Raw genomic sequence first — 24,041 nt, 5'->3', positions numbered from 1 at the left:
TGCAAGAATTTAAAAACATACTTCATCTTTAAAATGCCAAAAAATGTACATACAATATTTACAAAAAATACAAAGAAAAAGCTAAAATGCTAAAATAAGAAAAATCCACGTCTGACATCTAAAATCTATTTAGACAACTTCACTAAAAACATATATTAATGAAATATTAGAAATATAATCAATAATAATCTTAATAAATTAAACATTTAATACATTTAGTTAAATTAAATGTACTTCTTAAATTAACTCTTAAATTATAAATTTAAATATATAATATAAAATAATATTTCTAATATGTAAAATATAATATACAATTATAAAATATGAAATATAATAATATGTTTATATTATATTATCCATTTTTATTTATTTATATAAATATTTGCAGCAATATACCAATAGGTATGCGCATGTATTTGCAGGAACATTTCATAACATTGTACTGACATCCGCAAATACATTTCTTTTTAAATTTAGTTCCACTCTCTCCCTCTTTCTGAGCTATGCTGATATGTTTTTAATTTTTCAGCGCTCAGGACTCTTCAGGAGGTCTATGCAGATTTTCCTGCTTCTCTGCTGACGCTGTAAAACCTGGCCAACACCTCCACACCTATCAGCGTCCTTGCAGCCCTCTCATCAATGCCAGTTCCAGCACCCGCAAATAATTTATCAGCATTTAAATGCCACTGATAATATGCACACGCAGCTCCCTCCGATCCCTTATAATTAAATATGATAAAATCCCACCACGCCGGGTAAATAATAATAATCATTATTATCATTGCCATTATAATGCTTTATTGGAGTAATTTGAATAACTTATGTGGATAAGGAATGTTGGTGGGGAGGGAATGCTGGGCAAGCAGGAACATTATATGCAGAGCTAGTTTAGTCAAGGTCTATTTCCATCCTGTAAAACTCTAAAAGAGAAAGCAAGATGGAGAGAGAGAGAAAGAAAGGGAAAGAAGAGGAAAAAGGAGCAACGGTCCGCCAGCTAGAAGGGATTACTTTGACGGCCATTTGCATATCAAGAATTTTAAGCAGAGAGGAAAATATCAAACCCTCCAGCCAGCAAGGTCATTTTGAAGATAATTTTTTTCTTCATAATTTATTTTGCATATCATGCAGCAGGACACGTTATAGATTAAAAAGCTGCTTTGCCATATCAACCCATTCCTGACACTTCTGCCTCACCACTGCCTATCAATTCATTCAACAGAACCCCACCCTGAAAAATATTATCTAAAGATACAGAAGCAATTAACAAACAACAAGCATGAGTTTTCCAGGGATGTTACGTATGGATGCTTTAAAGGAAGGATAGACAGTGCAAATAAAATTGTGTAAGGTGTCGAATTGTGATATGCGCTATCCTTTGATAATATGGTCTTTTTTTTTTTAAAAAGCATTCAATTTAAAAAATAATAACACCCATGTTTTTGAGTGACTCTTTGAAATGGTTGTATAATACGCTAAAAGACTCAAACACATTTCAAATTTTGTTCTTTTTTACACAGAATTCAAACTAAGGCTACGTCCACACGAAGCCAGAGCTTTCCCTATCCAATCTTTTTTTCCCCTCGTCTCAAGTAATATCTGCGTCCACACGAAACCACAAAACCGACACAAAACAATGTAGTATACATGCCAGACCAGTATGTGGCGCTGTAATTCTGCCACAGAGATACACTAAAAACTGAGAAGACGACTTGGACTATGCGCATAAACCTTGCGCGCGGTATACAAACGAACATGGAACAATACATTTATTAATCTGTGTTAATGTTAGTTATTAAAAAGACAATCATTCAGTGTTTGTTCATGTTTTTGTTGCTGTTACATGACGTAGCGGTGTCTGACTAGGGGCGAGATGTGGTCTGATGACGTCATCGTTTCAGAAAATTTTCGTTTTCACTCTCCCAAAACACTGGATCCGTGTGGACGAAACGCCTATACGTTACAAAATGTATGCGTATACAGCTAAACGCGTCTCTGTGTGGACGGGGCCTAAATTGCACCCAGCATACTGGCATTTCTTAAAGATGTGCATTTTACAGCTTCAAAACTGATAAGGAACATATAAATAAGCATACTTGTTTATTTATGGCCTACGTTCTCTCTCTATCTCTTTATCTACGTTTATGTTTGTGTATGCGTATACAATAAAGCTTTATACAAACTGATAAGAACGACACTGGATGAGAACCTTCCAGCTGAGAACTTTAAGGAAACATAAGGCCAAGATACGAAAGGTTAAACAGAAATAGGAAAACATTTTCAGAGATATATTCAGTGCCGAATGACAAAATCACTGCATAAAGACAGCAAAATATGCAGAAATGATGGGTAGTTTCGCTACCACTACACCTTCATCACCCTAAAGAAAGAGGTAAAACAGGATGTGACATCATCAAACAAGCCCCAGTCCTCTCTGAATGAAGTCAATCTGGTCATTAACACCAGAACTCTGCTGATTACAGTAATAAATGAGAGGAATGCAAACAGTCCCCGATGAAAGCGTTTTTGTTCAGTTCCGAGAGGATTATATATATAAAAAAAAAAGAGGTGACATACACCAAACGAATGCAAGAACAAACACACTGCGACTCCACTCCTGATGCTGAGGGCACAAAACAACAAGAAACAAGGAAGAAGAGGGGGGGGTCATGATGATAAGGGAAAAATTCAGACTGGTCAAAGTTTCCCTTTTGCCAATCATGCTCGTGATAAAGGCAGCGCCTGCTCCAGTACTGATAGAAAGCCTATCTCTCTCCTGCTCCCCCCCTCTTTCTTTCTTTCTCTCTCGCTCTCCCCCCCCTCTTCCTCATTCTCCTGGCAGTTAGTTTACGAGGGGGAAAAAAGCCTATCAAGCTCACATCGCCAGCGCTGTCATCAAGCGGCAACCGCAAAGCAATTAATATCACTCCAATTACTGTTAAAAGGACAGGCTGGAACAGGGCGATAATAAACACATCCTTGACGTGAAAAATTAAAACACACACACACACGAGGAGACACACATATTTAGGCGATTTCTAAATATTCGAGATAAAGAAAATGCCTTGCATATTGAATCATGTCATACTCTACTAGATCCCCACTATGGCTATAAGCTGTACTGCTCAGCTGCATGGTCCTGAGAGAAAAAGTTGGAGAAAAATGATAGAAAAAGCTGTTTTACGTTATCCAGGCTGATATTAAAGATTCCCAGTTTGTTTTTACAGCGAGTACAGTAAAGTCTTAAAGTTCTAAGTATGTCTTAGAATTTATACAACCGGTTTGAGGGCAAGAATACAACACACAAAACATCCTAGAGGTTGATGCATACTTATTATCATATTTTTGCAATTTTAAGTCTTTAACAGGGTGACTGCCGTCGAGGAACAACTAGGAATGTTGTTGTGAAGAATGAGGCCCACTAATGTCCTCAATCTGTGCTGAAAACCTGTTTAAACTAGCCTAAGCCATTCTTTGCTCAATTAAGTTGCTCTAATCTAAGCTGGTCTTCAGCTGGTTTACTGGTTTCCCTGACTAAATTGGCCAAAACACATCTAAAAAAAAAAAACACATCAGCAACAGAACAGGTAAGACCAGCAAATCGCCTTAGGCTGGTCTAAGATGTTTTTTTGTTTTTTCAGTAGGAATGGCCATGGTTATAATTACATTATATTATATGATATGATATTATATTATATTATATATCATTATTATTTCCATGTATACAGACATATATAACAATTCAAATTCTGTCCTGAACATTTAAGTGACAAGAATAACCTGCATGTTCTTGTTACTTTTTATGGAAAGTAATGTGCTATATTACTTTTGCGTTACTTTTTAAATATAAGCAGGGCTTGATTGTTTTTAATATAAGAAGTTCTATTTATAGCGAATATAAAAGCCCTTTCACACCAAAAAGTGTTATGAATAAACCTCAGGCTGAAACAAAAGTAAATTCACGTCTGTACAGTAGAACGCAGGAGAAGAAACACTCTTCAGCAATAAAAAAAACAAAGCACAATTGTTAGTTTCTCTAAAGTCATTTTTGCTTATTAATATGGTTGAACTAGATCATCAAAGGTCAGCAGCAAAGATATTGGTTAATAAAATGGGATTAGATACATTTGTGTTATTTAACATTTAATTATTGCAGGTTTGCGTCATATTCTGAGTTTGCATTTCACTGTTTTAATTCATTTTGATGAATACTAAATTAGTTTTTTTGTGGGTGGGATGAATTAATGCACATTCACATTTAGTCTAGAACTACAGTAACATCATGTTCACACAGCGCACACAACGCCTCTGTACTCCCGATTTCTCCCAATATGGGGACAGGAGAGCTGTCAGTCAATAAATGGGAAAACAAAGTAACTGGCATTACTTTTTTGAAAAAGTAACTCCGATATTTTCTTGTAAATTAAAAGAGTAATGCGTTACTTTACTAGTTACTTGAAAAAAGTAATCCGATTACGTAACTCGCATTACTTGAAATGAGTTACCCCAACACTGGTCACAGGATTGTGGTAAACCATTGCATCACTGAGAAAAAGTGACTAAAGGGCCCGATATACTCACAGCTAAGTTCTTTTTCGTTCTTCGTTTAGGGGTAAAACGAAGTTCAAATACGTAAGCAGCGATATACTGTTAGTGAACATCCCGACGCCGCCCACACTGCCGAAAGCATAGTTTAGAATGAATACGCTTTCCTCTCGGTAACAAAATTAACACAATAAAAATGAGAAAACAGCATGCATTTTTTTAAAATAAAAAGCATAAGAAAAGCGTCTGATCATAGCAACATGGGTATGTTAGAGTATGAGCTCTGCAAAGTAGCACTCCAGTAAAGTCACGTCATGTATATTTATGGCATTTTATTCAATAGATTGCTTAAAACTAGGCAGCTTTACAGTATCAAACATGAAAAACAGTGTCAGTGTCTCATTTCATCAGAAGCACAACTTCACTTTTTACTATAAAGGGGTTCTCCAGTGTATTCATGTTTTCACTCATGGAGATCTTACCTCGACTGACTCAACAGATGAAAGGAGCCAGAAAGATCTGCATGAAAGAAGGCGGGGCCTCAGCACACACCTCCTATTACGTTATCACAGACCACTGGTAGTCCGAAGGTGTTTTGCAGCTGGTGCGAACTTTTCAGGAGAGTTCGCGTTGGCAAGCCGTTTCAAACTCCCAAAACGAAAACAAAACAAACTTCGTTTTGGCATGATTTTGTTTGATATGATGTCACATCAGTTTGTTCTTCGATTTTGTTTGAAGTATATCGGGGCATTAATTGTTGGGAAGTGTACAGTAGGTTCACAAAAGAGATACGAGAATGACAGTACTTACTACAAAAATTTACAGGCAGTTCAGACTGACTAATTTCTGTTTCAAATGTGAAGCTTGATAAAGTCAAGGCCGCCAAGCTGACAGTATGAGTACGGCTGGCCCTTCCTGAGAAGCCAGTGACTCATGCATCAGCTAAACACTCCAGGGACAGATAGAGACTGACCTGGGCCGTTCCACTGGCGTTCCCCTTCCCCATCTGCCCCTTCTTCCTCCTCATCTTCTGCACAGTGTTTCGTTCCTTTCTCATCTTCCCCACCTTCATTCGGCACCGAAATGGACTCGTGCGTTCTTGGCTCTGTGGAAAGCCGATGAAAATAATACATAAAAAATCACGCATATTTCTTAGTCCTGTTCTGAAATGTTTATGTTTGTGCAATTTAATTCTGTGCTATATTATCTTTAGAACTTGTTTTGATCGGTCAATCACAGCATTCTGGAGACAAAAGTTTTTGTAAAATGACAAGTAAAATAAATAAAATATTTAGTTATTTGTTAAGTCGACATGAAATAAATGGAATAATCAATTAGTCATTATTGCAAATTAAACTACTTCAGAGTGATCAGAGTGATCATTATATTTGTTATAATCATTATGTTATTATATGCTATTATCATATAATACCACAAATCTGTTCAAAAGTTGGGGGCCGGTAAGTTTCTTTTTTAAAGAACTCTCTTATTGCTGACCAAGGCTGCACTTATTTGATCAAAAATACAATAAAACAGAAATGCTGTTAAATATAATTACAACTTAAAAATAACTGTTTTCTATTTTAATATATTTTTAAATATAAATTTTTCCTGTGATGGCAAAGCTGAATTTTCAGAAGCCATTACTCCAGTCTTCATTGTTGCTCAAGAAACATTTCTTATTATTATCAATGTTAAAATTAGTTTGATCAATGCATCCTTGCTGAATTTATTCCAATAATTTAATAAGGATTTTAAGTATTAATTTCTTTCAAAACCAAAACGTTATTGTCCCAAATCTTTTGAATGGTAGTGTATATTTTTATGTCATATAATACGAAATAATATAACATTTTAAACATCAATATTTTTATTTTTAATTGTTATTTATTAAATTAACTTTAGCACTTTTAGCATATAATGATTAATAATTTTTGGATCCTGAGGGTGATCTTTTTTCATGTTTTATGTTGAACAGTTCTCTTATACTCAACAAGTGCAGTGGTCTTGCTCTGATGATCAAAGGTGGCTGAAAGAGAGGCATGTGTCATTCAGCAATACACCCGAGCCCTTTTGATTTACCAAGCGAGAACTGGAAACCCCTGCCAACAGACGGCCAGCGTCTTCATTTTATTAAGGCCAATCTTTTTCATCAGTGTGAAAGACAGTACAGATCTCCCACACACTGATGCCAATGATTAGTTATTCTCTTTGATCAAAGCGATCACCTTGCTGATAGCAGTCTCTCTCTCTTTCGGTTGGTTGAGTGCCACTGTTGCATGTATACGAGTAAACTGATATGACTTCTTGTCCTCTTCTCTCCCACACTCCACTTTTTTCCTTCTCCCCTTCCCCAACTCCCTCCCCTTCACCCCACCTCGATTACAGCTCATCTGTGGTGCACAAAGGGCATGTTTACCCTTGCATTTCCGTGGCGATAAACAGCGATAGTTGCCGATCGATACCAGCCATAAATGTCCGTCTGCGTGACACAGGTCAGAGCTGTTGTTATTAATGCAACAGGTTGAAGATTAGATCTTCATCATCAAATAAATCACACATGCACACGCCCTTCTCGTCAACCCCAACAATTCCACCCAGGCCCAACTGCCATTCTCAGCCCATCCCGGTGCATGCCGTCCCGTGACGCGCCTCCCTCCCTGCCTAAGAAGCCCTATTATTTTCAGCTATAAATCACATTGAATGGCACATTGATTTTATCCTGCAGCGCTCAGCATGGGGAGAGGAGCTGGAGCCACAGTTATTGCATTTAATATTATCAATATAATCTCCCATATCATCTGAGCAGAGAAGGCAGGTATCAGGAAAAGAGGGTGGGGTGGATGGGTGCTGCCACCATCCTGGCTCCTCGACAGTCTCTTTAGTCTACCAGCACATGCAAACACGCACATACTGACACACACACACACACACACACACACACCATGTCCCCAACCCAACAACCTCCTTTCATCTGATAACAGCGACTTCCTTTGTCACACCTGGAGGGCAAAGTCACCCAACTTGCTCCATTCTTTCTGGCTGGCCTCATTTTTTAGAGTCAATTTTGTGTAAGTTCTTTCTCCCAAACAGATCATCATGGCAGGGTCAAGTTCTTTTCTTGTACGTTACGAAGGGCTCAACTGTATCATCTCTGAGTCCAACATGGCACCCAAAGTGGGGCTAGCTAAGATGTTTCCATCCAGTTAACTATTTCAGCCTCGACAAAACCATAAGCCGGATCAGGCCTCCTCACTGGGTTTGAGATAACAAAAGGTGTTCTGGAACACGATGCCATCTTTACTTAAGGTTTATCAGCTTCTCTGCTGATATGGACGAGGAGGAGTTCATCAGATCTTTCTTCGGATCGCTTCAGACTGACCCTTTCACATGGAAACCAGCAGCCGCTCAGCCATTAACGATTATTAAAATGTGTTATTTTCGTTTATATTTTTGTTTTACAGGTGGTTATCGGCACTGTGTGTCCTGTGACTGGTTGGGTGTTTTTCTGAAGCAGTTATCAGTTGGTTATCGCCTGTCTCTTTCTCTCCCAGATGGTGGATAAGGGAGCTTGCCTTTATTAGCCACTGCTGGCCTGATAAAGACCTGGTATTGATCGCAGGTTGAAAGAGCAAGTTCGTCAAACACGGCTGATTTACAGAGGCTGATAATAGCAGCACCGGGCAACAGTGGAGCCCCGAGGGGTGGGGGCGAGAGATTGATTGAGGGAAAAAAAGAGCTAAAGAAAAACGTTAACATAGACCCTCTTTTCACACCAGAAAATAGGAGGATGACAAATATCACCTCGAATACAAACTTGTGAATACCACATACTCATATGTGACCCTGGACCACAAAACCAGTCTTAAGTCTGCTGGGGTATATTTGTAGCAATAGCCAAAAATACATTGTATGGGTCAAAATTATTGATTTTTCTTTTATGCCAAAAATCATTAGGGCATTAAGTAAAGATCATGTTCCATGAAGATATTTTGTAAACTTCCTACTGTAAATATATTAAAACTTAATTTTTGATTAGTAATATGCATCGCTAAGAACTTCATTTGGACAACTTTAAAGGCGATTTTCTCAGTATTTTGATTTTTTTTGCACCCTCAGATTCCACATTTTCAAATAGTTGTATCTCAATTTATAAATCTCAATTTCGAAAAATGTACCCTTATGACTGGTTTTGTGGTCCAGGGTCACACATGTCTAAATGCACAAACAAAACAGAGCAATCTCTAAACTGGTCACGATTAGCACCTGACAGAATTCCCATGCGTTTATCAAAAGCAGCCAATGAACCGGCTCTTATCTCCCCATGCGCCATTTCACCTTCGTTATAAAGTGGTGTAAAGGAAGGTGGACTTGAACTGTCACACTCTGCAGAGTCCTCCTGGTCTGAAGCTCCGCCCTCCTCTCCTGACATGCTTACATCATCAGATGGATCCTCACCTCCATTAAGATCCCCAATAGAGCCTGCAGAGAAAAACAGAGAGAGAGAGAGGGCTCATAAAGAGAAGAGCGATATAAAATAAAAGTCGTCCGACATTAAAAGGCCTTTTAAAAGATCCCATATCATGCCAAAGCCTCAAATGAGAGGCTTCAGATAATACGAATATATCCTGTTAATGTCTTACAGGAAGTAGGGTGTTCTGTAAATAAAAAGTGATAAAGTACATGATTAAGAAAGAAAATTCTGATTCATTTCAAATCTTCTTGCTACAACCCTTTTACAGCTTTAATTGGTTGGAAATCCCAGAGCTTCAGACCACAAGGAAGTAAATGCACATGATGTGTGTGTGTTTTAATCACTGGACAGGGTGATTAATTCATTTGTATAACTCAATACATTCCAAGTTGGCAGCAGTTGAACAAAAAAAAACCTACATTTTCCAACCATGATGAGATAACCAACCGTTGGTGTTTAAAAACACATTAGCTGATCTAAAAAAAAAAAAACCTTTCCAGGAGGTTAAGTTTGGTGATAAAACTACTTGTGTGAAACATAATATTTTTTTTATACATAAAATCAGTTTTAAATTGATTTATTTTAGAGAACAAGCTATACAATAAAAAGAGCTCTCTACGAATATTATAATGCAATATGTAGACGAGGGCTGCTAGAGTGGACACCACAGTGCTTTGCATACTAATTCAACTGTCGCCGGCCATATTGTTATTCTAATGAGGTTTAAGATGAGCAAAACTACTGTGTGTGAGAAGAAGCACATAAATTCACCAACGCACATTCTCAGTGCGTTTAATTCAACCAGGACACCCACTATTTTACGCATCGGCATCTAAAGCAAAATTACCAGGGGTTAGAAAATCGGATTTTACCACAGTTTTTGGTAAATTAATTTTCATTAAGTTGATGAACAGAGAGGGGATTGTTCGGAGCTAAAGCCGTGACTGGAGGCGTATATATTTACACTTCCTAGAACAAAGAGGCCTATAATCTATACAAAGCACACAACAATACCCGTGAATAAAGAGCCTTGTAGAAAAAGGCAAAGGCAATTTTTCTAATTCTGTTAATTTCACTTCCAAAGCAATTAAAACGAGGCGGAGATAATGCTTAGAAACAATCGCTCCCTGACAAAGTGTTTCTGTCTTTGTAAATGAAACATCTTTAGGCTAATTTCGACTTCCACGCCTGCATGGTTCACTGTAATTTCAGATAAAATTAACACTTAGATTTGGACCTCAGTAATAAAAGACGTGAGAGAGAAAAGTATAAAAGATCGATCCCATATGCCATATTTTTAGAATGTAGTGCAGGCCTTGCTAGATCTAATTTTCTATATCTGTGGCGACATTTTCATACAATTAATTTTCCTTTAATCATAATTGTACAAAGGGGCTCCTCTGTTTAAAATTCCAATTACATTTCGTGTTTAAATGTAAGTCTGAATTATGATTTTCTTTCCTATTACTGCTCTGGTTAAATGAATAAATCGCCGCATCACTGCTTTCTGACATCAAATGGCGTGGAAAAAGTCTCTGCTCACCCTCTTCATCTTATACGACGAATGATATGTATCTTTCACAGAACTGAACACAGAAAAAGGATCATCTACATTGGAAAAATGTCAGCAGACAACTTTATTTGCCATAAATTAAATGAAAAAAAAAAAAAAAGAGGAAAAAAAATCTGGCACTCAAGAACATTTAGAACTGGGAGCGCTTTTTGATATAGCACTGAAATATAATTTAAACCTGCAAAAAAAATAATTAAATGTAATGATGTAAAACATAAATTATAAAATTGTTTAATTTAAAAAAATGCTTCCTTTCTGCTTTCTGTCCATGTTTAAGGACTAAACCTTAAATTGTAAAAGCCCCCATTTTGTCCATTATGATGAACTGAAAGAAATACACTTTTGAGTTCTAACTGGCACTCGAACAGGCAGAACAAAGTGAGAAAGCTGATGAAGGCGGAGGAGATAGGGCTTTATTAAGCGGCCCCGTCCACATCAAACCAGTGCGCTTAGCAGCAGTGATTAAACTAGGAGACAACACATCAAACCTGAGCCCTGATTAAATGAACAAACTTCCTCACCCTCACGTTAATCACCACATTACCAAACAGCCCAAACACAGCGGAAAAAAGAACACCACTTGTATCAGGAAATCAGGGACTTGTGAAGAAAGATACTTCTAGGAGAACTGGGAGCCTCTGTCTGTGTGTGTGTGTGTGTGTGTGTGTGTGTGTGTGTGTGTGTTCAGGACAGTATTGTGGTACCTGACTTATAAATTAAAGCACAAGTGGCTACACACATTGATCAGAGCCAAGGGCATTAAAACACTCTTAGTAATATTAATTAGATGGATACAGGGGTTAGACCGGATCCCGGCGGGCTCTTGAAAACACAGAATCACGCATAAATCAAAAGGAGACTTCACAAATGTATCATTTAAAACTGATCTCAGAACTGAAACAGCTGATGAGAAGACTGATCAGTTTATATACAGACAGGTAAAAGGAGCTATTGATCTGCCAGCTGAAAATGTGCTGAAATGACTGATGAGCCAGTCGAGCGCTGAGACAGAGACCTGGTTGGATGGGACTCGTGTCACCAGCATCGCTGGAGCCATAGATAAGCTGGGAGCCTCAGGGCTTGCGCAGCACTGGCAGGACCTCTGCGGACACGCTGACGTACAGGAGTGGACTCTCACTTGCTTTGCCAAGACTCGCGCCATCTCTGTTTCTGCTAACACAGCATGCGGTGTGAAAGGAGGTAGTGAATAGCACTCTTGTGTTTATTCAGTAAAACTTCAGGCACAGGGCATCACTGACAAGACACCATTTACAATTAGAAGCAGGCACTTAGACAACGTAATAAAGTGAGGCAGCGATGCAATATTATTCATCATTGTACTAAATTAAAAGCTTCCACTGTGGAGTCTCTAGGACCCACAGTATCAACTGTTAGATTAACTCATTTTAAAGGAATATTTGTGCTTTTATACATGTTGTGTTGTCATACATTTACAAAAACTCGTTTTTTGGTACGTGGGTGGTATCTATTAAATATTTAAAGATGTCCAGTAGTGTGACATGCTATGTTCCATCTAAAATTATTGTGACAGCATTTTGCTGATTATTTTTGCTGAATTATTATGCATGCCATTTTTTACCACATACATGGAATATTTGTTGTCACAATGCAGAACAATGAAAAAAAAAATAATAATAATAAAAGACAGACAGTCACAGTTTTTATTCTGTGCAATTCAAAACTGAGACGTTTGGATTAATGTTCATGCTGCTATTATACATATAATGAAAGTGGATAAAAGCATCATAAAATTATCTAAATGCCCTATGCGCTATATTCTACATTTATTGAGGCCGTACATTAGTTTTATGTGAAAAACAGACCGATATTTAAATTGTACTCAAAATATTGCCTAACAGTAATGGTCACCATTCCCTTTTGTGAAGCTTGGATATTCTTCTGTAAATAACTCCTTTTACAATAAACGGATGGAAGTCAGACAGGTTTCGAAAGACATGAAGTTAAGTAAACAATATCTGTAACATTTTTTAAAAATCTGAATTAAAATTTAAAAGAGAGAGAGAGGCTTGTAAATAAAACACTGCCAGAACCACAGTATATTTACACTATAACTTTTGTATTTGCCAAAGCATGAACATAAAGAGTAAGATCAAAGAAGAATAATTAATAAAAAAAACTCTTAAGACAGAGCACGAACACAGAACAAATAATATAGTTATATTTGACGAGACTTGTTAATAATGAAATAAAAAGAGTAAACAGCGCAGGAAGATACTGTTCTCATTTCCATCAGTCAAATCACACGAATGAGTGATTATAATACTTATGATAATGACTGATTATTGTAAGGTGATAATGTGTGGTGATGATATTCATGTGCGCTGGGCATCGGAGCACTTCAAACGGGCCTGACAGATCCCCGCCGTGGATTTGTCAGCAGGTTGTCAAACATCAAACAGCCGTGGGCCCAGGACACTGCAAAGAGGCAGGTTTTAAAGACATCCCTCGATTTCCTTATCTTCTTCTCTCACTCTACACTTCCTTCTCTGCTTTTTACATCCCTCCATCACGTTACTGTCTCTACCTCTTCTCTGCCTCTCGCTCTTTCCTTTCCCCATTACTCTCTCCTTTCTTTCACTCTTCATTTCTCTCTCTCTCTGACTGGGAGCGTCACTCTGTGTGGATAGCTGCGAGCCGTTCCCGGTTATCGCCTCCTGCAGACTCTACCGGTCTGATCTGTCTCCTCTTCATTAAGCAAATACGCCGACGTGGAAATGAAAACATAATAGCTATTTGATTTCCAGCGAGATATTTTGCATATTGGTTCGGAGCTGATAGTGGAATTTCATCAAGTCGTTTTTTTTTCCCCTCCATGCTTTAAAAACTGAATTATTGAGCTGGGCGGCAGGATTTCTTTACATTGCTGGGAAGAGGGAAGGAAAAAAAACTGAAACGGCAGCAGCAGTTCCCCAGGAAGACTACTTAAACGATTAAATATCCCCCATTCCCCTTTTTCTCTTTTTGATAACAGGGAGGGAAAATTTAAAGAATTCACAGTGCTTTAGGTTCAACTATACTAATCAGAGATAGAGAGAAGAAAATTAACTCCTTAATGAGCAGGAGCTGTCTGCCAGATAATGGTCAAGGAGAGGTGATAGGGCTGGAGACTGAAAGAGAGAGGAAGAATGGAGGAATAAAAACAGAGAGATGGATTCACCGAACAAGGGAGAAATCAGATTTTACCCCTCCTCTGGAAATTGTTCTTTGTGTCTACAGAGGGCAGGTGCGATTGTCGGCAACGATATCTCTAAGGTTACAAGCCAGTCGGGTCGCCATAGAGATGAATGGTGCATCTGAGGGTATTTCTCATGCCTCTTTGAGAGAAAAACTACCTCTGCAAGTACAGATCAACAAACCTGCTCTCATCCAATTTATCAGAGCCTTCCTGTAGAGGAAAAAAAGCCCAGCCAAAATACTACTGCGCAAGATCTATTTTCACTTGCGCTTAACAGTCTTACTATTTCTGTCATAACACATATATAAAAACTTTATTTTCAGAGGGGAAAAAAATTATATTTCAAGTTATTGCATAAGATTGTGGTTCTTACATTCAAAATGTCACATTCACATAGATGAAAGGAGTGAAAAGTCCATTTCCATGACTTTTCCGTAAATGAACGATTTAAACAAATCCTTTAATAGAGATTTTGCTCACAAAGAGGAATTTTCACCCAATTTTAGAGCTGAGTATAAATCTATTCACTATAGAAATTAGCATGACTTCTTATGATTGTATTAAATTTATATGGTGGCAGTGTTTCCCCTAGGTTTACGGTTTGGGGGGGGGGGGGACTTCATGAGTCACTCATGAAGTGACTCTCAGAGCAGTTCTGGAGATGTTGTTCATGTATTTATGTCCTCATTTAGTGAGACGACAGACGCTAAAATCACCACAAGCGTCATGCGCGCTTCAGTACGAGTGGTAAACAAAACCGCGCATCTGCGCCTTTCATTAACACAGAGACAAGCAGAATTCATATTTAAATATTAATCACTTTGCGGCTTAATATTTATAAATATTAGTGGGAGTGGAAGTGTGCGCACGTGTGTGTGTGTGTGAGTGTGTTGTGCACGCGCATCGGGGCGGAACTCCGCTGTGCGTGATACAGAGAGTGCGACCATAACATAGAGACAGAAATTACATGCCGTCATGTAAATAAGATAAATAACATAAGGCTATTTAGTTTGTTTTAGGGATGCACCAATACCGATACTGGTATCGGTATCAGGCCCGATACTGGTCTCCTGTACTCGTACTCGTTAAAATTCCCCGATACCAAACGCCGATACCACACAGCATGTGTTAAGCGCCATATTCAAACAAAGAAACACAGACAACAGAACAACAGACAGCAGAATGGAGTTAAGGATGTCTACTACGAAGTATATGTATAATGTATGCAATGAATATAATGTTAAACATTCAGTATTAACGCCTGTATAGCTGATGTGCGCGAGCTGATAAACAAAGCACGCTAAGTGGATTGAGCGCGCGGCGGCGCAGATGCGCGAGCTTGTCGAGTGAATATATCTTTCTCACAGACATCACTGGAAAGTTTGTAGTTCGGTCGGATACGTAAAAAACAAGTAAAACAATGCACAAGTTACTTAACGGTAGGGATCTAACAGCTGTCTGAATAATTTTTGGTTGATTGTAATCTATTACATACCTTTCTATCAAAATTATCTAACATTATCAAGATGAATTTGTTCTGATACAGTTTAACTCTGAGTTCTTGTCATATTTTATTACCATTTTCTAAACTATAGCGAATAAACTATGATAATGTGAGAAATGTTGAAGGTGTCTGAATAAATTTTGGTTTGACTGTATCTATTTGATAAATGAAGTTAACCAACTAACATTATACACACCCTTTTGGTTTCTGTACCCAATATTAAAAAAATTTACAAATGCAATTCAAATATCGGTATCGGCAAGTACCAAAAATAAAAGTATCGGTATCGGGCAAGTACTTAAAGTGGTATCGGTGCATCCCTAGTTTGTTTAATAAAAGAACAAGGTATAGGCCTGTTCTATCGGAAAGGTAACTTTAAATTACTTCTGTTGTGATCTGGCGCTATAGAGAAAATATAATTAAATTAAATTAACTTGACCTTCAATGGGGGCGGGGGGTGCCGTTGGGGGGGCGCGACCCCCCCCCAAAAGAAACACTGCCTGTTGGGTTTCCTTAACTATGGGAACCTGGTATGACAAAAAAGTCAGATAATTTTTATGCGGAAATAAAAATATGGGGAAATCTGTAATTTGAAATCAGAAAAACTCCTATTGTCCAAAGACCAAAGATCAATTTGTCAGAACATGACACACAATAACACTGAAAGGCCTGGGGTCAGTGGGACTTTGATTTTTTATTTTTTTATTTTTTGGAATAAATAGTTGTTGTTTTTTCAGCAAGGATGCATTCAATTGATTAAAAAAATATCTTACCAACCCCCAAACCTTTGAACAGTAATGTATGCTTACTATATAATTGCCAATAATCTAGAAATATTACAAAAACACCCACAACACTCCCTGAGGAATATACAGTAAGTGCCAATTGCTCCCATTTCCTGGAAGAGGTGAGAAGGCACATTTTCCCTTTAGAAACGACGCTAAACCCTCCACGATGGGCACTTCACCATGCACACACACGTCTTGCACCAAGCCACATCTCTGCTTTACTCCTCCAGCCTTCCTCCCATCGCTAGAACAGCAGAAATAGACTAAACGGATCATACGTGCAAGTAAACTAACTCATATCTGAGCATGTGTGCCTGTGTTTGTTTGCCGATTGAGAAAGATAGGAAAAAGAGTGTGTGTGTGTGTGTGTGTGAGAGAGTATTTATGTAAGAGAATGACTGAAAAAGAATAGCTAAAAGTGAATGAGAGAAACAGACGAGTGAAAGGAAAAGCATGTGATGCACAGGAACCTTTTCTGTTGCAGAGGAAACTTTTCTTCTGAAGGTCAGAAAAGATGTTGAAAGTCTGTAAAAGAGTGTGCGCAATATGTGAAATGCGCATTGCTAAGATTGAATGTGTGTGTGCCTCTCAATAGCCTTGCAAGTTGTTCATGGGGAAAGACAGATACGGATGGATGAAATAAGTAGTTGATTCAGCCGCCCCTTCTCCCTGCGAATCTTGGATGGTGGGAAAGTTGAAATCTGCTGCTATTTTCTATCTTTTATCAGGCAGCTTATCTCCTGGCTCTTGTCTGCGTGCCTGGCTTCGATAGTCCAGGGTCTCCAATCTGGCTGCCTGGCAACTTCACTCCCCCCAGTTCAATTTCTCCTCCTCTCTCCTTGCGCTACGCTCACCCCACCTTACTCAAGTGCAGGAGGAGCGAAGCAGAATTTACGATTTAAAGTGGAAATGTTCTCAAAAATTGAGGAACAAAGATGTTACAAAGGCTAGATAGAAGCTGACGACTTTTGTGTCCATTAATTTTTTGCTTTTTAACCCAGAAATGAAATACGGCATTTTTTTTTTTTTAAATTATTCAAAATTCGTATTTCATTACAAATCATAAAAACTTATACAAAGCTAGGGTGTGCGATAACACGATTTTTGACCGTGGATGATTAAACTGTCTCCACGATCTGCTTTTAAGGAAATATCGTAGTATCGTGTTACAGCGCACATTCTATCAACTGCAGTTCTGGCGCCTCCGTCTCAATACTGTACAACACGACATACATTCACATTAAATGTAGGCAGTAGAGTTACGCTCACGGGACATTGCACTTATTCGCAATCACAAAAGTACATTATTTGCATGTGCTTTAAAGCCTTGCCAGTTAAACATTTAATTCGTATCCTGACATGCGCACACACACTGAAAAGCCTGTCAAACAGTGCCTGATTACTGGACTAAGTTATCTTTCGCATCTGATAACACTAATACTGTCAAAAACACACAAGGTTTACATATAATCACAGTTGTTTACATAAGTTTACATATAATCACAAAGTGAAAGTAAATCATTGAGAGGAAAACTGATGCATGCTTGTATATTAGATGCATGCAGTGACAGCAGACTATAGTACTAAACATGCTGCCGCTTGTCATTAAAGGGATAGTTCCCCCAAAACTTAAAATTCTGTCATTATTTGCTCCCTCTCATGATTGTCCCAAACTATTTTTTTTTTTTTACTATTATTACTATGTATTGATTTCTTTCTTGTGCTGGGTTGATATTAATTAATCGACTGCAATTAATCTTCATTGTGATGAAACCGATTCTTAAATTCCAAAATCGACTTTTTAGTCTATGCTGTTTTCTGTTGATGCGTGAACAAAACGTCACCAAGCATTATTTGTAGTGCCTCTCCCATCCAGTTATAGTTGAAATGAAATTCATTTAATTTAATGAAATTAATTTAACTTAATTTCATTTTCATTTATGCCTACCACTGTAGCCGACTCAATTCAAGCAGCAGTGTGGATTAACCATTTAAATGTGTATATTCAAACAACGAATTGTTATTGTAAAAAGTTGAATACCCAGCCGTAAGTAAAATGTTGAGTACAAAGCCCAAAGTAAACTTTTGATGCAAAATGCCTTCATGTTATTGCGGTCTCCAGTAGTTTGTGGTCCTTGTTGCTGTTCAGTCTTATCAATTTCTTTTTGGCAGCGAAACAACGGGCTGAAGCAGTGTTGTCACTATTTGGGCAAACTAATTATATAAGATGTTGCAATTTACGTTGCACACTGTATGCGTACCTTTGTGTACGTGTAAAAACCAAAGCATACTTTGGGCTTTAATGTACTGATAATTAGTTCAATGCCACCAATACAGATAAAAATAGTTCTGTAACTAAAAATGGACTATTTTACCCATATTGTGTTTGTTCTGTGTGGTGTTATGCTTATTTTCATATCACTTATTAGCTCAACAAGATTAACAACTAACAACAGTTAACAGTAGGCAGCTCACTAAGTTTAGAACAGAGCTAGAGAGATGAAGAGTGTGAAACTGTGATATCAGCATAATAAGAATCTGATAAGCATATGGACACCACATTATCATGCTTATTTATCTGACATACATTTTAACAGTTCTTTTGTATGAAGTACCCCTACTTCTCCACCTCCCCATCACCCAAATGGAGGTTCAGATCAATACACAAATGTATATATGTATGTTTAGCTAAAGAGTCTCTAAGCCGCATCAAGCTCTCTGTCTATTCAAGAGGTCAGGGCAGCAGCTGCCAGGACGCGTCTAATGGAATAATGAGCATCAGTGCAAACAGAGCTGTGGGGTTACTCAGGGGCCACAACCTGTTAACACACATACAAGCGTAATACAGGCAGGCACACATACTGCCCTGTATATATTTGCTTACGTTCATGTTTTAGCTGAAGACTGTTTCCACATTCTGCATTAAACAAAAGCTTTATCTTGACTTGTATGTCAGCCAAAGAAAAAAAAAAAGTGTTAACACTTATGCATTTACAATACAAATCTATAGGTCAATATAAACATTACATAAAAATAAAAATAATTTATTCTTAAGTGCACTTCTTCGAACACATGGAAAATTCAGTTCACCTGAAAATGAAAATTTTAGCATCATATACAAATTATATATATATTATATATATATAATTTATATATATATAATTTTTTATTCCAAGTAACGTCAATCAAACTGCAGTTGGGTTGCTTTGATTAAGCAATAATAACAAACAAATACAAGTAATTTACTAAATTAAAGTTCACCTTTTTGACAAAACATGTTCAGGGTTTAGATCGCGCTATATGTGGAGAATAATGCACGGCAATCAGCTCTTTTTTTTTTTAAGTGGTGTTTATCGGTTTTTGCAAATTAACTTTTCATATATATATATACAATTTGAGGGTGAGAGGATGTTTACAGTAGATGACAAAATTTTAATTTTGGGTGAACTATCCTTTTTAAGGAGGTCTAAAGTCAAAAGATATTGATGTTAATGACACTGACCTCATCAAATACTGAACAAGGTAAAAAAGACTCTTGTGGTACTGGCGAACAGCCTCTCAAAGATATTGTTGCATTTGTTATCAGACCCTAACTTGATTGATATGAGCTGTCCTTGGATAAGCCTGAGGCAATATTCAGACACATTCTTTTCCCATGAAAACTTCTTCAATTAAAGCAGCATTGCCAACAAAAGAAACAAGCTCAGATTAAACTAATATCAAAAGTATACATTAATATCAAACGCTATACTCCAAGACACTTTGCATGTTTGCACATACTCAACTGAGACTCTTCAGAAGAAAAGGAAGAGGCAGCCATTGCGACGGCATGTGTAGGAGACACCTCTCATGCTCCTCTCCCTCCCTCTTTTCACCATTCCATCATGCCTTTCACTTTCTGCTCTGACAGAACACAGCAGATCCATCGTCATCCCTCTACTAGAGATGATTCTCACTCTTCACACACATTCACAAACACAAACACACACAAACATGCGCACGGCCTTCACCGTTTATCCAGACTCTGACCCTGAGATTTGAGCTTCAAGAAGACAAAGGGTTGTGCAGATCGTCCAGCTCCCCCGTACAGACACATCCCCAGCTGTTCCAGTCCAGACTAAAGACTAAACATGGTAGATCACACAAACACTCTGCGGATGTGCCGACTGAGGCACAAGACCACAAGACCACAAGACGCCCCAAAGAAGAGCAGCAGAGGGTGGTGACTAAAGCAGCCAGAAAGAAAGTATGTTACAGATGTTTAAAGTTAAAAAGAATTGCCATTTACAACATTTTACTTCTATAATTGATGAATTTGTGAACAACAATTATTTGGATTGTGAAAGGTGGCAGTTCTATACTAGGATGAGGCCATACAACAGCCTGCAGAATTTAAATGTTGTCAATACAAAAGGAAAGGTGTTTCACCTTTACTCGATTTTGATCAAATATTTGAAGATTTGTAACAGTGTGCACAGAATAAGAATAAGAATGTGAAGAATATGAATAAGAAATACTCATTAAGAAAGTAAACAGAATTTAATGTTATAATATAATACAATGCACAGCCATTTTTGGTGTGCACAGCAGTTAGGGGCCTATTATTGAAAAAGAGGGGACAGAGTGGACAATATGGACACTGCGAAAATATGCACGTAAAAAAAATTTGGTGTCAGTAAGATTCTTTTTAAATACGTTAATACTTTTATTTGGCAAAGGATGTATTAAATTGATCAAAAGTGACAGTAAAAACATTTATAATGTATAATAAAAGATTTCCATTTCAAATATATGCTGTTCATCAATAAAATTATCATCAAAGAACCTGGATATTAAGGAGCACAACTGTTTTCAACACTGATCATAATAAGAAATGTTTCTTGAGCAGCAAATCAGCATATTAGAATGATTTCTGAAGAATCACCAAGAGGAAGGGCATCACTAGAGCCCTCAGTGCCTCTGATAACATCCATGATGAGAGAGAGAGAGCAGTACAGAAGGGGGAAGAAGAAATGGGGAGACGAGGGAACACAGCCTGGGAAAGATTCGTACAGAGATGCCGTTTGCAGAAGGAAGTATCACCACCCCTCGAATGCAAAAGTCACAATGGGATTTCTGATGGGAAAAATGTGTTCTTTTCAGATGAGAGGAAGATAGAGAGAGCACAGCCAAATGTCAAAGATGATAAATGAAAGAGTGCACGGAAACACCAGCATACTCTGATGTCTAAGTCGCGAACAAACAGAACATGTCTGTTTGCTCTCTTTAACAAAACCATTCAACGATAAAAGTTATACAAAAAGAACAGCAAAGAGATTCACAGATTTAAAGGGAAAGTTTGCCCAAAAATGAACGTGTTGTCATGATTTCTAACCCATAAATAAGTTGTTAAAGATCTGAATGAATTTCCTTGAGATGAAAAAAGCATAGAATCTTTCCAAGCAATTACAAAAAAACGGGAACTAGAGCTTTGAAGATTCAAAGAGGACACAAAATCTTTTAAATATTAAATAAAAGCAGTGCAGACCATTATATATAATTTGCTTTTATTTAATATTTAAATCAAGTATTTTAAAGTCTATAAAAGTCTATGAAAAGCTCCTGAAGTCTATTGAAAGCTACATGACAGCTTTGCATGTCAGACAACAACAAAAAAAAAGTCTACATTCACAAATCAGTTACAACTGTTTCACTGAGTCAGTGACTCATGGACAAATGGGCTTAAATGGACTCATTTAAGGACTCAAACAAACAATGAATTCACTAATCATTCCAATTAATGACTAATTTACTTCCATTATAGTTAAAAAGAGTGCTCACAATGTTTAAAAATTAACTTTTTTCGCTCATGTCCATTGCTGTCATCATAGGCTTCACATTCTTTCTGATTTGAGTAATCCATCTGTATCAAGGCTAGCTAAATATGTTTATCATGTGAATTGTTGCTAAATATGCAGTTATATTATGGGCCGTTGGCATGAATTGCACTCGTGGCGGAGCGGTGGCGGAGCGCTCTTGGAGAGTGAAAACCACGACGCTCTGACTTTTAAAAAATCCACTCCTCCCTCCATTCAAAATTACACCGCTCCGCTCACATACTCTGGTACTCATTGTGGCAGATGCCACAGCCATATCACCTTGTAGCCCAAGACTGGTTGCCCACGGAAGTTAAGCAGGGTTGAGCCTGGTCAGTACCTGGATGGGAGACCTCCTTGGAAAACTAGGTTGCTGTTGAAAGAGATGTTAGTGAGGCCAGCAGGGGGTGCTCACCCTGTGGTCTGCATGGGTCCTAACGCCCCAGTATAGTGACGGGGATATACTGTCAAAAAGCACCATCTTTCAGATGAGACGTTAAACCGAAGTCCTGACTCTCTGTGGTCATTAAAATCCCATGGCACTTCTCGTAAAGAGTAGGGGTGTCCTGGCCACCTTGGCTTGATGACTCTTTCTCCTCTCCACCTGTAGCTGGTGTGTGGTGAGCGCACAGGTTCCGTAGTCCTGTGGTTGCCGTCGCATCATCCAAGTGGATGCTGCACACTGGTGGTGGTTGAGGAGAGACCCCCCCCCCCCACATGATCGTAAAGAGCTTTGGGTTACAACAATACACAATAAAGCACTATATAAATGCATCATTCATTGGAAGAAGAAGACACAAGCAGAGAGTAAATAATGACAGGATCCTCATTTTTTGGGTGAACAACTGCTTAAAAATGATGTTTGCGGAGGCACGTACACAAACCCCTACCATTAATTAGCATCGTTATCTCCACAGCCTCACTAAATCTAATTACAACTGGTTTGTCATTAACCGCAAATGATGGTAAGGAAACATTAATGAGAGCGACTCGCTTCAGAAGAACACTGGTAAACCAAACTAAATGAAACAGCCACTTTAGTTTGGGACAGTAGTTCAGTGGTTACAAAGCCAGTTAAGTGGCTCTTAGCAGGGGAGCTGAACGCCTTTTCACCAGCGAACAGGATTCTGTTGTCAGGATGTTAGGTATTGGTTTCATGACAATTATACTAATACAGTAAATATTTGATGATGACTTACTCAAACTAATAAAGGTTGCACCATTAGTGTGAAACATTAATGGGCTTGAGTAAGCGAATTAGCCTCAGCAATGGCTGAGGAGGCAATAAGGTGACAGAAAAAAAGGGATAATCTTTTATCTCACATCCCATATGCTTCACTTCACTTCACTTAAAAAGGTCTGTCGTGGTCCAATTCAGATGAGAGTGAGAGAATTCACCAAGAATGAATTGTATCCAAATGTATGAAATGTATGACACGATCAAATAGCAACCAGCGCAGAGTGAGAGGCGTCCACTCTTTATTATGCAGCACACACGTCAGCAGTGTGGAAGCATTTAAACTGTCGGAGAAAGATGCAAAAATCATTACAAGCACCGACAGCGAGAGACTGTTTAGGACTGCATCGCGTGTCTTCAATGAGAAGAGGAAGGGGTGACTGTTGCTGGTTACTGTATGATGATTGAAATCGAGAAATGGCCTTAAACAATTAGTAAATAAACTGCAGAACGTTATGTTTTCTAATACACGCGCGCATTGCATGTATTCTGACAGCACTGCACGAACTCGCAGCAGATCTGCTTGTTAACCAGCGCTCAAAGTCCAAAACGCAAGGAAAATCTGCGCTGATACAGTCGTCAGTTGCGCAGTCACATTTCTTATGAATTTTTACAAGGCATGTGACAATGCGATACATACGACGTATTCGTAAAGAGACTCATTTATAAATCTGTTTGAGATTTTCCTGCGTAAATGTTAGTATTGTAATTTCACTGTTGTTCTGTAAAATAAAATAAAAAGTAAGACAATAATAACGATAATAATCATTACAACAGCTCTGTTTTAATACATTTATTATAACATTCACACACAGTGTTCAAATTAGGATCTGTAATATTTTCTAATGTTT

At 38.0% G+C, this 24,041-nt stretch overlaps 1 protein-coding gene across 1 annotated transcript in view; it reads right to left on the bottom strand.

Annotated features, from left to right (window-relative positions):
- LOC107583881 (zinc finger protein ZFPM1-like) overlaps nt 1–24,041 on the bottom strand; it is an 86,516-nt gene that overhangs the window by 35,619 nt on the left and 26,856 nt on the right. Inside the window, exons 2-3 of the mRNA XM_016270232.1 lie at nt 8,881–9,024; nt 5,516–5,647 (exon numbers count right to left, since the gene is read on the bottom strand). Coding sequence (XP_016125718.1) covers nt 5,516–5,647; nt 8,881–9,024 — 276 coding nt within the window. The remainder of the gene's footprint in view (nt 1–5,515; nt 5,648–8,880; nt 9,025–24,041) is intronic.

Source organism: Sinocyclocheilus grahami, unplaced genomic scaffold, assembly GCF_001515645.1.
Source record: "Sinocyclocheilus grahami isolate Dianchi unplaced genomic scaffold, SAMN03320097.WGS_v1.1 scaffold55.1, whole genome shotgun sequence".
Classification (NCBI taxonomy): domain Eukaryota; kingdom Metazoa; phylum Chordata; class Actinopteri; order Cypriniformes; family Cyprinidae; genus Sinocyclocheilus; species Sinocyclocheilus grahami.
This window is presented reverse-complemented; position numbering and strand designations above follow the sequence as displayed.